This window comes from Mixophyes fleayi, chromosome 1, assembly GCF_038048845.1.
Source record: "Mixophyes fleayi isolate aMixFle1 chromosome 1, aMixFle1.hap1, whole genome shotgun sequence".
Taxonomy (NCBI): Eukaryota; Metazoa; Chordata; class Amphibia; order Anura; family Limnodynastidae; genus Mixophyes; species Mixophyes fleayi.
This window is the reverse complement of record NC_134402.1, coordinates 128,522,814-128,537,509: the sequence shown is the minus strand read 5'-3', so window position 1 is coordinate 128,537,509 and position 14,696 is coordinate 128,522,814. Positions and strand designations below refer to the sequence as shown.

General features: G+C 36.9%; 1 protein-coding gene across 2 annotated transcripts in view; it reads left to right on the top strand.

Annotated features, from left to right (window-relative positions):
• The window catches only part of LOC142142035 (bifunctional heparan sulfate N-deacetylase/N-sulfotransferase 3-like), a 223,685-nt gene that overhangs the window by 161,526 nt on the left and 47,463 nt on the right, over positions 1-14,696 (top strand). For both annotated transcript variants that reach the window (XM_075200342.1, XM_075200341.1), the window contains exon 7: positions 7,637-7,819. In XM_075200342.1, the coding sequence (XP_075056443.1) occupies positions 7,637-7,819 (183 nt within the window). The remainder of the gene's footprint in view (positions 1-7,636; positions 7,820-14,696) is intronic.

Below are 14,696 nucleotides of genomic sequence, written 5' to 3'. Positions count from 1 at the left end.
TAGCTAGGAAATAACTGCCTATCAATAGTGATGTATGCTACCGGCTTATAACATACAATACAGTTTTCAATGAACTTATTCCATACTGTTGAAAATAGAGAAAATTTGTCAGTCTGTAAACGTTCGTCGAGAACAGACCTTCCATTGAAACAAAGGATGTGCAATATATCACAGAAACGATTGCTTGACATTGCTTTTTTACACAATGGTACACCCCAGTTATCAGTCCACAAGCTATGGACAGGCAGATCATTAGCTCCTGGAACTCCTCGTACTACATTACTCCAAGGAATTCTTCAATTTCTTCATCGCTTTGCATAAAATTTTCATTCTCAGTCTGTCTTCTTGCTTCAGTAATAGTACATTTCATTATATAACTTAGCATAAATTTATCTATGAATAAACGCCATGCACTTGCCAGGCTACCAGCTGTGACGTCTTTCATTGCATACCCTGTAGGCCCGGGTGTTTCCTTGAGAACATTGTGCTACACACACATGCCTGACACACCATCTCCAGGTGTAACCAATGTCCATATTGTACCTTTAGTGCCAACCAATGTTGAATCTTCATCAGAAGGCAAGGATATGCCTTTATTTTACTAATATTATGATGGAGTTTTTTTGTTGGTTTGTGTATATGTTTAACAATGTGCACTGACATATTTCATCCGAATTACGAAGACATGCATGACAATGTAACAAAAAGGCAATAGGACTCCCTTGGGCAGGTGATAATGACAAGTAAAGCATAAAACTCGACAAACACTAATTATAGTGATTTTGCTCTGTTAAGTCATAAAAATAAATAAGAGTCACCAGGCGTTTTGCTGCAAAATGAATTCGAAAAAGAAATTAGAAGACAAAAAAGGTTTGTGCAGAGTCAAAATGACTCCGTCGGGCATTCTAGTGTTAAATATGTTGCGGGCAGTTGCAGAGAAAGTGGAGTCTGAGCTTGGGGACCAATATAATTGGCAACATTTTGCAGTTAAAGTCCACATGATTGGGTCATCCAGCCACATAGGGTTCAAGCACAGTAGTTTTAAGATATTTAGTTCTAGTTAGCTCTTTTGGGAACTAGTCAATATTTGTTTGTTTTTTTCAGAAACAATCTGATGTGAAAAAACACCAAGGGGTACATTTATCAAGCTGCAGGTTTGAAAAACTGGAGATGTTGCCTATAGCAATCAATCCGATTCTAGTTATTTATTTAGTACATTCCACAAAATTACAGCTAGAATCTGATTGTTTTTTCAAACCCGTAGCTTGATAAATTTACCCCCAAATAACAGGAGATGCCAGAGGATTGCAGAAACCACCATTGCCACACCTTCACCAAATTATGGAGGTTGGCCCATTTGAAATAAAGAAGGAGAATGCAGCATGAGCAGGTATACATATCCAAGCAGGGATCCCAGATAGCATAACATTTTTCCTTATAAAGACTTTGAGCAAAACAATCAAATTATATCTGTGTAATATTGTGAAAGAACATATACTTAATCAACAATAAGAAGAATAAGCACACAATTAAATAAACAGTAAAATATCACAGACTTACCCAAAATGATCTTGATGCTCAAAAAATATTGATTGCTTCAGTATAGATACTGCAGGGGCAAGTCAGAATGTGCACTTTTGCCAGCCAAGGTTTTTGCATTGCCAATATTTTATTTCTTTACCCAACAGAGAAATTTCTTGTAAAAACAAAATGTGAGGAAGTAGATACATTGAAACATGAATGTCCGACTGTGGCCTTATCTGTGTGAAGTTTGTATGTTCTCCCTGTGTTTGCGTGGGTTTCCTCCGGGTGCTCCGGTTTCCAAAAACATACTAGTAGGTTAATTGGTTGCTAACAAATTGACCCTAGTCTGTGTGTGTTATGGAATTTAGACTGTAAGCCCCAATGAAGCAGGGACTGACGTGAGTTCTCTGTACACCGCTGCGGAATTAGTGGCGTTATATAAATAAATGATGATGATGATGATGATGATGAATGCCCCTTTGACTTTCAAGTCGAGACTTCTAATAATCCATTAAATGTTATTTATATGTGCCATAACAAGAAAGTAAATTTTATAAGTAAGGATATAGTAGCAACAGTATCGAAGTCCAAAAGGTAATATATCATGAAGGAACATGAGAATACTGAATATCACAACTGTATTCAATCTTTCATTAGTCAGCTTATAAATCTAGTAATGCAGGAACAGCTGTTATAAGTCTCTGAGAGTTGGAAAAAGAAATCCTTCAGAACATTAGCACGTTTATTGCACACAATGGAGAATTAATTGGAAACTTGTCGGTTTTGGAGGTCTGTTTATGCTACTGACCTGTAAACTGACCTGTAAACATTTGTGCAAGCTACTGTAAAGGTATGAAGTAATGAAAGGAGCTAGCCATGCTTAATCTTCTTTTTATCGTCCAAGTTAGAACATATCACTAATCCTTAATCATTCATATGGAAGAAAATAGTGGTCAATAAGAGACTGATTCCTTATTATGTATAAAGAAATATTGAAACAGAGATACATATTCAACAGCCTCACAGTTAATTCTTGCAGGCTAGGGAAATACATAAGAGGAGCCAATGGCAACGAGGACGTCAAAGCTCATGAAATCTGAATTATTGTGGAATGTGAATGCTAGTGCTCTAATTTGTCTCATTCAGCAGATCTGATAGCTCAGCATAGCAATATTAAAAGCAAGTGGCAGACTCTATTTGCATCCTTTCAAATTTAATTTGGTCACAGCTCCAAAATGTTAAAGGCCGCTGAAATTTCCTTTTCGTGACAGATGTGTCCTGGGAGGCTATTGAAATGTGTACAGTACAGACAGATAGGAAAAGAGAACAAAGTGTACCCTGGGGCAAAGACCCTCATCATCAGCTCTCCAAAGACATTATATTAATCATTTCTATTCACTGGTTGGGTGACTGCAAGCAATATTCAGTTACGTTTGGGAATAAAAGTTGTTTTTGCAAAATAATGAATATTATCTATCCTTTCTTAGGGTTGCAAACGATTTAGGAAACAAATTAATTTTTCTGAATGTAGACACAATGGAATAAAATATGTTTTTCATGTCCCAATGTCTAATATAACAAACCTAATTAATGGACACAATGTTTAATCACCGATAACAATTGTTTTATTTATTATGACAAATGAAGAGAGAGAGATGTAAGTGGTCAGAAATAGCATTTGGTTCTAATGCAATAAAAATGTAGTTTGTCCTAATGATGGGTTTAGAGGATTTTCTTCAGATGCGTGTTTCTTGACCATTAAAAATAAAAACATTTGAATAGAAAAAGATCAGATAGCACATGTGCTGTTTTTTTAGTATTCATCCAAATATTATTAGATTCTTATCCACTGGCTTCAATAAAAATGTGGGCTAAAAAGAGTCAATATTTTTTCCACTGTGAGAAAAAGTAAAAGAAACATAAAAGGTCTTCTTAAAACAGAAGCTATTCACATGTTCCACAAGAATGTCATCACAAAAACAAAAAACAATACTTACATGCTTCCATTTTTGCTTTATTTCTATGAGGAGTATTTGAACATCTACAGTGAATAACAGCTTTTAACTGTATTGGATTCGTAAAAGAAGAAAAGAAAATCTCTGGCAAACATTTTCTAGCCACTGGAGTGCATGGAGTATTTATAATATCCTGATCAACCAATTTGATCACAGTAGTTTAAATTTACAATTCAAATAATCTTAGTTTTTTTTAAAAAAACAAACAAAAAAAAAACCTCGAGTGCACTCAGATGATCTGCAAAATGTGTTTCCCCCTAATTTTGGTTCCTTGCACTTTTATGTATTTGCTGCACTAGATTGCTGGGTTTATCATTTTGAGAACTTGTGATTGTAGTTTTCTATATAAAACTGATTGAATACTAATATATATTTATTGCATGTGCTATCAAGAGATATGAAATCATACTTCTGGTGTACAGTAACTGAAGCAACACAGGAATGGTTGTGCTTATTGCAAACCGATAATTCAAAAAATAAATGCCAAATTTGAAAATACTTTGCTACTTACTATATTTTATAATGAAATAGGGACCCTTGAAAAGCAATTGAGACAATTTTGTTATCATGAAGAACAAACAGTGTACATTTACATTTTGGGATATTATCAATTGTAAAGCGCTATAGAATATGCAGCACTATATAAATAAATGCTGATTAAGTTATTATATAATAACAAATATTGATTAGATCTACAAAGATAAGTTTATAAGGTATACATGTCATGCTGATGTTTATTTCTAAGAAGATGTTTGATTGGTTGTATAGTTTCAAGTAATTTATGCATTATGTCTCATTATGTCATAGTGTTCAGTTGATCCTCTCAAAGACTTGGTAAGTTGAAGTGTAACCTGTGCAACCTTCACTGTTGTCAGTTCTAGCTGCTGACTCAGAGTTGCAGTTTATCTTCAACAAGGAGTACCCCTTAATGGTCCCTATTTTGGTAGGACTGTCCCAATTTTCTAACCCAGAAAGGGAGGGGCCTTATGAAAATGTGGGTGTTGTCTGGTAGATCTACGCATGGTTTGCACATGTTTGGAAGCCCTGGTCCACACAGAAACTCTCTCCCATTCACAATCCAGCTCTGATGGAGCTGCTCGGGTACTTTTTATCTGGCTCCCCAGAAACAGTCCCTATAAATAACCACTGCTTGTCCCAGAGCTTAACATTATTTTCAACAAGGCAAATAGTATGTCCAGCATGCTTCATAAACAACCTTAAGTTATAATCATTATTACATTTACAGTTAGAGCTGGTAGCTGATATTGGATCTGTAGCTCACCATATATGGTTCTATGCAGTAATCCAGCAAAACCACCAAATGACAGGTTCTGATTTTAGTTTGCCCACATATGACTTTTATATCCTTATACTGATGAAATAAAAACTCCTTTGTCATGGTAACTATCCACTCTCAATAAATAAGGGGTGCCAACCTCCTTAAATACATTAATATGGCTAGAACAAAGGTCTCATTAGCGGGTCCCATTACCTGTTGCAAAACATAAAGGGTTCATTATAAATGTATCTTAAACATTAATCATTAGAAAACAATAAATGTAACAAAACAATGACACATGTCCAACATATAAAATACAGTAGCATGGACAGTGTACTAACAGATAACAAAAACAGCTGTAAATTATTATAGGTCATTGTCCACGTTTTTAATGCATCCCTGACCATCCAAAGACATAATGTGAGCTTGGGGAGATGTTTTTGACATTGTTTGGATAAATTGTTGGAACATGTGTATTGTGCTGCATATATTAAAACACATGAGGTCTCATTTAGGTTTAGGAGCTAATCCAAATAAAGGATTCACCATGTTGTGATACACAGAGTGCAAATGCAATTTTTTCTTACTTGCATGTAGCACACAAATAGTGATCATCTTATTTTTACACTTTAAGTTAGAGTTGAGCTAGAGTGCCTCCCTTTCCCAGCTTTAAATTTGTTTGCACATTTTAATTTTCATTTAATTGCATCTTCTTTCTAGATTTACTCCTAACTCTCTCTAATTGAGGCTCGTGCTATGATGTGAGAAGCTTATTGTATGTTCTAATGCAGAGGCGAAACTAGGGAGCTGTGGGCTCTGGTGCAGGGAGGCAGAGAGGAGGGAACCAGGGCCTCCGAACCTCTGCATCTGCCATGCAGCGGGCCCCATTTTCTCCACGGGCCCTGATGCATCCCACCTGCTGCACCAATGGTAGTTCCGCCAGTGTTCTAATAAGAATTTATACTTAAAGGCTTCTGTGAGGATGCTAAAAAATAATTACTGTTTTAGTGGGTGAGCAGACATGAGAAACAATATATGACTTGGGGCTCCAGTGCTTAAGCACTACCCAATATTTGTAATCCACAACAAATAATAAAATACATGGAAGAATTATAAGCACATTTTACTTGAACTTTTATACGTATTGTGTACACTTCTTGTCTGTGAGTCAGGGCCATCTTAACAACATTATGGGCCCCCGGGCAAAGCAGTACATCGGGGCCCCTGGATATAGATATAGATATAGATATATAGATGTATACAGATACAGATATAGATATAGCTATATAGAGATAGAGATAGATAGATGTACTTGCTCAGTGACCCTTGAAGGTTTTTTTTGCAGGTTGTTTTCTTTTGCAGGATTATTTATTCTCATTAAGAGCCGTGCCTATGGGGCCCCCTTGCCTGTGGGGCCCTCGGGCAGCTGCCCATCGTGCCCAATGGAAAAGATGGCCCTGGTGTGAGTAGGTTACTTTGAAGTAGGTGTGGTTATCAATAAATACATAAGAACCATCACAGAACTAAAGCAACCTGCATTTAAAGAATAACAATGATTACAGACTTTGAAGCCATTCCAAACATTAGAATGTTCAGAACACAGAAGTTAATAAATCAGACCCAAAAACTGCAATATATGTGTGATATATGGCTCCATATGAATACAATTATTCATTCTGCTCATCGCATAAACATTTTTATTTAGTCTAAATATATCCCTATGGGTTTTATGTACTGATTTTTGTATCTTTAGTGCAAGGCTTATTTACCTAACAATGAAACACGGTCTGTACATTTTTCTTGGCTGTTTCTCTACAGTTTGTAAACAATGACAGATCAATAATATCTAATGTACAAGGTTACAGTTCAGGTGATAAAGATCTACTCCTAAATCTTATTTTCTTCCCTGCAGGGAGCTTTTATAAGTCTATCAAGTTGAAAAAGGACAGAATAATTTTTTTCTCTGTCTTGCGCTTTTAAAGTACTGCTCTGCTGACCTCTCCAAAGTTATAGAGTCTTTATAAGCACAGGCAGTCTCTTGTGCGGTTCACTTGGAAAAGAGTTTTAAATCCTCGCAGAAAAGCACACTCGGTGCATGTACAATGTAGAAATATTTTACTGGGAGTCAGGGCTTAATAGAACATGCAGAATATAGAGTTAGAAAGAAAAAGTATTTTATTTACTGGAGAATAGGTTTTTATGTTGTATTTGGACTCATGAATATATTTGCTGTAATGTACTATAAAAACGGAGATATCTGCTTAGAAGGGATATAATTCTCATTGGCATCTTTATGCATTATTGTGCATGTAGGTGTAATATAATGCATTTAATTGAGCATTTAATTATGTTAATACACACAATTTATCCATTAGTATGCATCTTGTTGGAATGTCAGTTTAATAAGAGAGTCAAATAAAATAGTGGTTTACACCTCTTCATCTGATCTAGTGTTCTGATATTTTAATAACATGGAAGTTGTTAATTGTTTTTTTTTTCCATGTTAATACAATTTTCTAGGAAACAGGAAATTTAGGTAAAACATAAGTGTTTTCATGTTATGCTTTAGCTGTGGGTAGAAAGATAAAGGTATTAACTGATTACCTTAATAAACATTAAAATGTTTGTGATAACCTAATATGTTTCACTGTCATTACATTTATACGGAATTTAAGCTGCATTGAACATATGTACATAAATAAAAGACATTTAAAAATAAAATTAAAGGAAGACGTACAAAAAAAAAGTGTAACAGTAGTGTCCCCCAGTGGCACATAAGATAACTGCAACTGTCAATTTTTTCCATTTTGTATTGCAGATCAGCATCTTCATGACCCACTTATCCAACTATGGCAATGACAGACTTGGTTTATATACGTTTGTAAATCTGGCCAAATTTGTTCACACCTGGACTAATTTAAAGTTGCAAACTCTTCCTCCAGTTCAACTGGCTGACAAATACTTTCAGCTCTTCCCGAAGCAGAGGGATCCTATCTGGCAGGTAAGCCTATAAACTAAACCAATCTCATTGTGTACAAAATGAATGGAAATTCATATAAGCCATTATTTTCTTCTATGCAGTTTTGTCCCTACAAAAATGTATTTTATACAGAATACATTCCGATTCCTCTAGCTACAGCATACATAACAACAAGCTGAATCATCCTACTATTTCTGGAAATATATGGGGAATACTGAAATGCTTCAATGTGAATTTATTCAGCCAGTTTCTGGAATCATGGAATAAAGCCAAAACCTCAGTAGATGTTTTTAGTTTTTAAATTCTGTCAAAAGAGCCTTAGGGTGAGAGCTGTGCTGGGAACGATTTCTATATAAATCACTAACACCAGAAAGTACTTTACTGCACATTGCTTTAAATATATATTTTTCACGATTTGCTTATGCAACTTTATGCCTTATCAGAGTAAATTATACATTTTATTATAATTTAATAAAAGCTTTCTGAGTGTCTCAGAGGCTCAAGTTGAATGCAAATTACGTTCCTGGCGTATAATGTGCTTTTTACATCTGAGCATGTGCACAAACCACTAATTTCAGAATTAGTGCTTTGTGCACTTGCTCAGATGTAAAAAAGTGCATTGTACTGTATGCCAAAAATGCAATTTGCATTCAACTTAACCTGAGTCCTTCAGTGTATAATTTATGCAGTAGATCATATATGGGATACTTATATCACATTTTTCATTTTTTGTTATAAATATTATTAACATTTAATTTGTATAACATTAATTGTGTACAGTACTATGTAATATTTATTAACAGTTATTTATATAGCGCCTACATATCACAAAACGCTTTACAGAAAATATGTAATTATTCACATCAGCACCTGCCCCAATGGAGCTTACAACATGGATATGCACACAAAATCCAATTACACTACTAGTATGTCTTAGGGGCCTGGTTAGAACCAAATCTATGACCCCAGTGCTGGGAGGCGGCAAAGCTAACCACTGTGCTAAAAAAAAATCATTGTAGTATACTTTTCTGTGTGGTCTTGCACTGCAACAGGTCAGAAGATGCCTTATCATCAGCACCTATGGTCCCCCCATTGTTCAGCCAAACTCTGCACATTTCTCTAAAGCAGCTAGAGGCATTTAAGTACTATTTAGTTCTTTGGGGTCTTAAATTACCCTCATTTGGGCTCATGCTAAGCTGAATGTGAATTGCGTTCTTGGCATATAATAAATTTTTTTACCTCTGAGCATGTGCACAAACCACTAATTTAGGAACAAGTGCTTTGTGTGTTTGCCCAAAAGTAAAAAAGCGTATTATATGCCAAGAAGGCAATTCACATTCAGCTTAGCATGAGCCCCATTTTGATCAGTGTGTTTTAAATAATGTATGTTACTGCATTAAGCACCACTGCTTCCATGCAGATATATTATACATATCAGTTTTTATAAAATTCTATATATACAGAATATGTTTAACATGTATTGAGATTGCAAGACAAATGTCACCTTGTCATAATGTCATTTAGGGACTTATTTAGAATTGGATTTTTCGGCGTAATATATGTATTTCCGTTTTGCTCATGCTCATCAAAAGTGTGTACCCTTATGTCCGTCTATAGTTTTTTTTATATCATTGACTTGCATCTCCTTGTGCCAGGAGATGCAGAATGGTGGCAGGCAGGTGCGGGCAAGCCTAGGGCAAGTATAGTAAAGGAGTATTTGTGTAATAGCTACACAATTAGACGTGTACACCTCCCCAGACATGGAGCAACTAGACGTAGTGATGATGATGACTATCTGCAGCACTATCTAGCAACTTTTGAATGGATAATTGCTTATTGATTCCTGCAGCTAAAATCACTTAATTAATTAGTGCAGACAGCCATATTATATGAAGTACAGCTATCTATTTGCAATAATTACTGGACATTTCCATTTGGTCTACTGCAGGGAAGAAGCTTGCCATTGGGGTTTTAAAGGGGAAAGCAGTGGATGTTTCATTTCATTTAATGTCATTTAAATACATTTGTATTTAAATACATTTTCTATGGTCCAGTGTTCATCGTCCTTATAAAAGACTGCTCTGTAACGCCAGGATCCCATTTTCACAAATGTTTAAATATTTTTATTTGTGGTCAAAATTTGGGATGTGACAACAATCTTAGTTTACTTTTGTTTTGATAGAAAGATATAATTGAAGAGGGAGATATTACAATGTTACTTAAAGCTGTGATGAGCACAGCAGACATCAGATTGCTGATCTATGAGGAGATAAGTAGTAGAATGGAAGGAGTGGAAGAAGGTAGAGACTTCATCTTCATTTGTGGGATCAAATATCTACCTGATGAAGACCTGAAGATGCACTGTTTTTCCTTTTCATCAAGCTATTAAACTTACCACATACATATATCACATATTGGCTTAGCTTTTTTTTTAATATATAATATGTGTGAGATATAAAATCACAATTCAGATCTGAATTCTTTGTCTGTGCATCCTGTGTGTCATTGTGATGAAGATAATTATGTTGTTCTTAAACAGCCAATGTTGAGCGCACACAGCAGCGTCCAATTCAAGTCAATTTGGTGCCTTGTTCATCTCTAACTAACCTCTGCTCTTTGATTAATGTCTGTACTTATGACATTATTAGTAACAACAATTGCTTACATATGTGTACTCTGAAGACATTTCCTTCTAGATAACATGATAATTTAGCAAGTGTTTGCATTAACATCTATCCTCATATCATATATTCCAATATATTATATACTAAATATGTTATTTATTCCTACCTACGCAAACTTATTAAAAAATTGTGTTGAGGCTGTTAGATTGTGCCTATATATTTCATTTAATAACTGTCAAGCAGGGCCGTAACTAGGGCTGTGCGATAGGGGCGACCGCCCAGGGCGCAACGCTGAAGGGGGGCGCAATTTAGGAATATTTTAGGTTAATTTGGTTAAAATTGAGGGCTAGGGGGGCGGCATTTGTCTTTCTCGCCCAGGGCACTAGAATTCTAAGTTACGGCTCTGCTGTCAAGTTAATATATTTAGCACTTCACAGAACCCTGGTAAGTGTAAATGTAACTTACAGCATAACATGCTCAGTATGCACGAAGGATCAGCTGCCTGACCCAGAGCTGTAGATGATCCACAGTACAGTAAGTAAAAAATGAGGAAGACTACTAAAATTAGCCATGATTTTAGGAAAACCCTCCACTGTTCAAAAGTTCTCAGACAAAATTTTAAATCTGTTGATTCTAACACACAATAGTTATCATAGGATAGTTTTGCCTACTCCCACCTATACTACATACACTAGTGCACCCTTACAGTACACTCGCTCCTCTTGTTTCAGATGTGCCCTTTTCCAATTATAATATAAGCTCTCTCGTGAGTAGGGTCCTTTGTACCCTTTGTTTTAATGTCTGCTTTAATTTTGTCAAACTTATATGTCCCTGTTTTATGTATGTTCTGCTTTTCCCCTGCATCCTGCTCTGCGGAGCACTGTCGCGCCTTCAAATCAAAAATACTAAAAATAATACTGAAAATTAGCCTTTTGCATTTATTACTAACTGTCTTGTGTATTTTACACTACATTATATTATTATTAGAGATGTTCACTGACCCCCGTGTTCTGGTTTTGGATCTGGATTAACTTTGTGTTTTGGTTTTGGCAAAATCGCCCTTGTGTGTTTTGGTTTTAGATCCCTATTTTTTTCTAAAATCCCTATTTTTTTCCCTAAAACCACATAATTTTGCTTTTTTCCCCCTACATTATTAGAAACCTCACTAACACTAATTTCAAGTAATTTGCAGTCAATTTTGACCACCTCACAGATCACAATATTATTTTCTTACACTTTCAACCAATGATTGCAGCGACCTGGCTATTTCTATGCTGTCGTTAAAATTATACTCCAAAATCCTTTGGATGTTGATAGTAGGATCAGGTGGAGTTACAGCAGAGGTGTCACATTTTTTGGTCAATTCTTTTAGACCAGGCCAGATGTCAAAATGTTGTGCTGAGTCATCTGCATTATTCCTGGGTATTTTGAAAAGCTAGGTTTTTACTAGCAGCAGTTGACTGATAAACTGAAGGAGGAGACACCGTCTTGTCACATAACACTTGAGCTGTCATCTTGCTCACCAGGAGCTCCTTGCATCTCTTCAGATCTGGATCAGTTGGAAACAAAGAAAATACATAGCTCTTAAACCGAGGATCAAGCACAGTCGCCAAAATGTAGTTATCCAATTTCAAGATTTTGATAACTCTTGGATCCTGGTGAAGCGAATAAAGTACTTGATCTACAAGTCCGTCATACTTAGCATAATTGCTTTGTTTCATCTCCTCCTTCAGTTTCTCAGGCTGCTTTTTCAAAAGTCTAATTAAGGAAATCACTTGTCTCTTGACTCAAGTTAGCAGTGTCTGAACTCACTTCACAGGTGACTACTTCAAATGGTTTCAGCAATTGCACAGCACGGAAATTATTCTCCATTGCTCTTGAGTAAAATACATGCCCCCTCCTTTCCCAATGTCATGGCTTGTGGAGTAAGCGTGGATGGCTTTTCACTGTTCCTCCATCCGGAGAGGCATATACAACCTGGAATTCCACCTTGTCACCACTTCTTGCTTCAGTTGGTGGCAGGGCAAATTAAATTACTCTTGTAGCTGCTGCAATCTCCTACATGCTGTTGCCGAATGCCAGCAATGTCCAGATATTTTACGGGCCACAGACAGCATTTCTTGCATGTCCCTGTCATTTTTTAAAAAGCTCTGCACCACCAAGTTTATTGTGTGAGCAAAACAGGGAATGTGATGGAATTCAACTAGCTGTAATGCTCTCACAATATTGGTGGCGTTATCAGAAATGACATATCCTGAGAAGAGTCTAAGTGGGATAAGCCATGTTGCAATCACATCCCTTAGTTTTTGTAACAGATTGTCAGTTGTATTCCTCTTAGTGAAGCCGGTGATACACCGAGTAGCCTACCTCTGAAATATGTGACGTACTTGGGTACATGCTGCTGCTGTTCCTGCTGGTGATGGCGAATCACCAACCCAGTGGGCTGTCACAGTCCTATAATCTTTAGTTTGCCCAGTTCTGCTTGTCCACATATCTGTGGATAAGTGTACAGTGGGTAGAATGGCATTTTGTAGCCCAATAATTACATTTTTACGAACCTTCTGGTAGAGGCAAGGAATAGCTTTTCTAGTAAAATGGTGTTGTGATGGACCTCTAGTAACTGTCTAAAACTAGCTGCATTAATAGTGGATATTGGACGCAGATCTAATACTAGCATAGTCGCCATGACGTGTGAGATCCGCTTTGCCACTGGGTGACAGCTTTCATACTTGCTTCCTCTTGCAAAGGATCGTTTAACAGTTAATTGTTGTAAACTACTAGTAGTCTTCTTCTTGGTCTGCTTCTGCGATGAAGAGTCACCCCCAGCAGCAGCAGCAGCAGCAGTGGGACTAACGCTCAAGAATTCTTCTGAGGAATACAGGACAGTGGAGGAGTCATCTAGCCTTAGCAACTTTGATGCAGGACTAACTCTGATCACTACTGACAATATTGATGAGGACGTTGTTGTGAGTGTAGATTGCAGGTGTCGGGATCTAGCTGAGAGAAGGGACCTAGCTGATGCTGGACTGCTTGTTGTTATTTTTTAACATAAGTTTCCAATTTTCCCAACAGCTTGCCATGAACTTGCTTCAAATGGTGTAACATGGATGAGGTTCCTAGATGGTTAAGGTCCCTACCTCTACAGACTGTAGCTTTACAAACGCTACAAATGGCTAGACAACTGTTGTCAGGATTTGGGTAAAAATAATTCCACACGTAAGAGGTGGATTTTTTGGTCTTATGCCCAGACATGACAATGGCCTTCTTCTTATCACGTGCAAGACCTGCTTCCACTGGTGCAATACTTACACAAACAACATCATCCTCATCAACATCCTCATTAGCGCCCTCGTCAGCTACACAACTATCCCCCTCATCCTGTTGCAATTCCAAATTGGCATTTGTGTATCACCAGTTATACTTGGGCTGTTCATGCACACATCTGTAGAAATGATGAAAGGGGCCTTTTTTATGGCTACACTATCAGAAAGATCAGGCTTACACATAGCACTCATAGATAGACTCTCCTCAGGAATTTGTGTCATTTCTGAATCTGAACATATATTTTCCTCTAATGCCTCACTGTTTTCTCTAAGCTCGACTTTTACACGTAAAGGAATTTGGACACCACTTTTTTGGAGTCAGAATGACAAGATATTGCTTGGTCATGACTGACCTTACAAGAAGATGCCTCAGTGGCAGTTACAGAACTAGCACTCATAGAGAAAGGCGAAGGCCTCATTCTTTCCTTGCCACTGCGTGTGTAGAATGGCATGTTGGCAATTTTATTTTTTTCTGGAGATAACTTTGCCTGGATTACAGGTCTTTTTTTCTTGACCAAGGTAAAAGGTGTTTCTTTTAGTTTTCCTGACTTAAAAACACTATGCACTTTAACATAGGCTTTAGCAGATGATGTAGAGGGATTACTATAATCATGACTGGTGCCAGCAGCTGCTTGGTGCTCCTGGTCTTCTGTGTACTGCCGTGAATCCATTTTGATAATACTGTACAATTTGACTGCAGATTTAGACCAAGACTGCCAGCCCTATTATTTCTATTTTAGCAATGACAATTAGCAATAGAGCTCTCCTGTTTGTTTGAAAATTACCTATATAACACAGTACAATGTGACTGCAGATTTAGACCAAGACATGGAGAAATGGAGCAATGGAGCTCTTCTGATTGTCACTGGAGACTTTGAAGAACACTGCTACCCCTCCTCTTTTCTACCTATGACGCTGCCCAACTGTACTAGAGACTGCCAAGAACCGTGC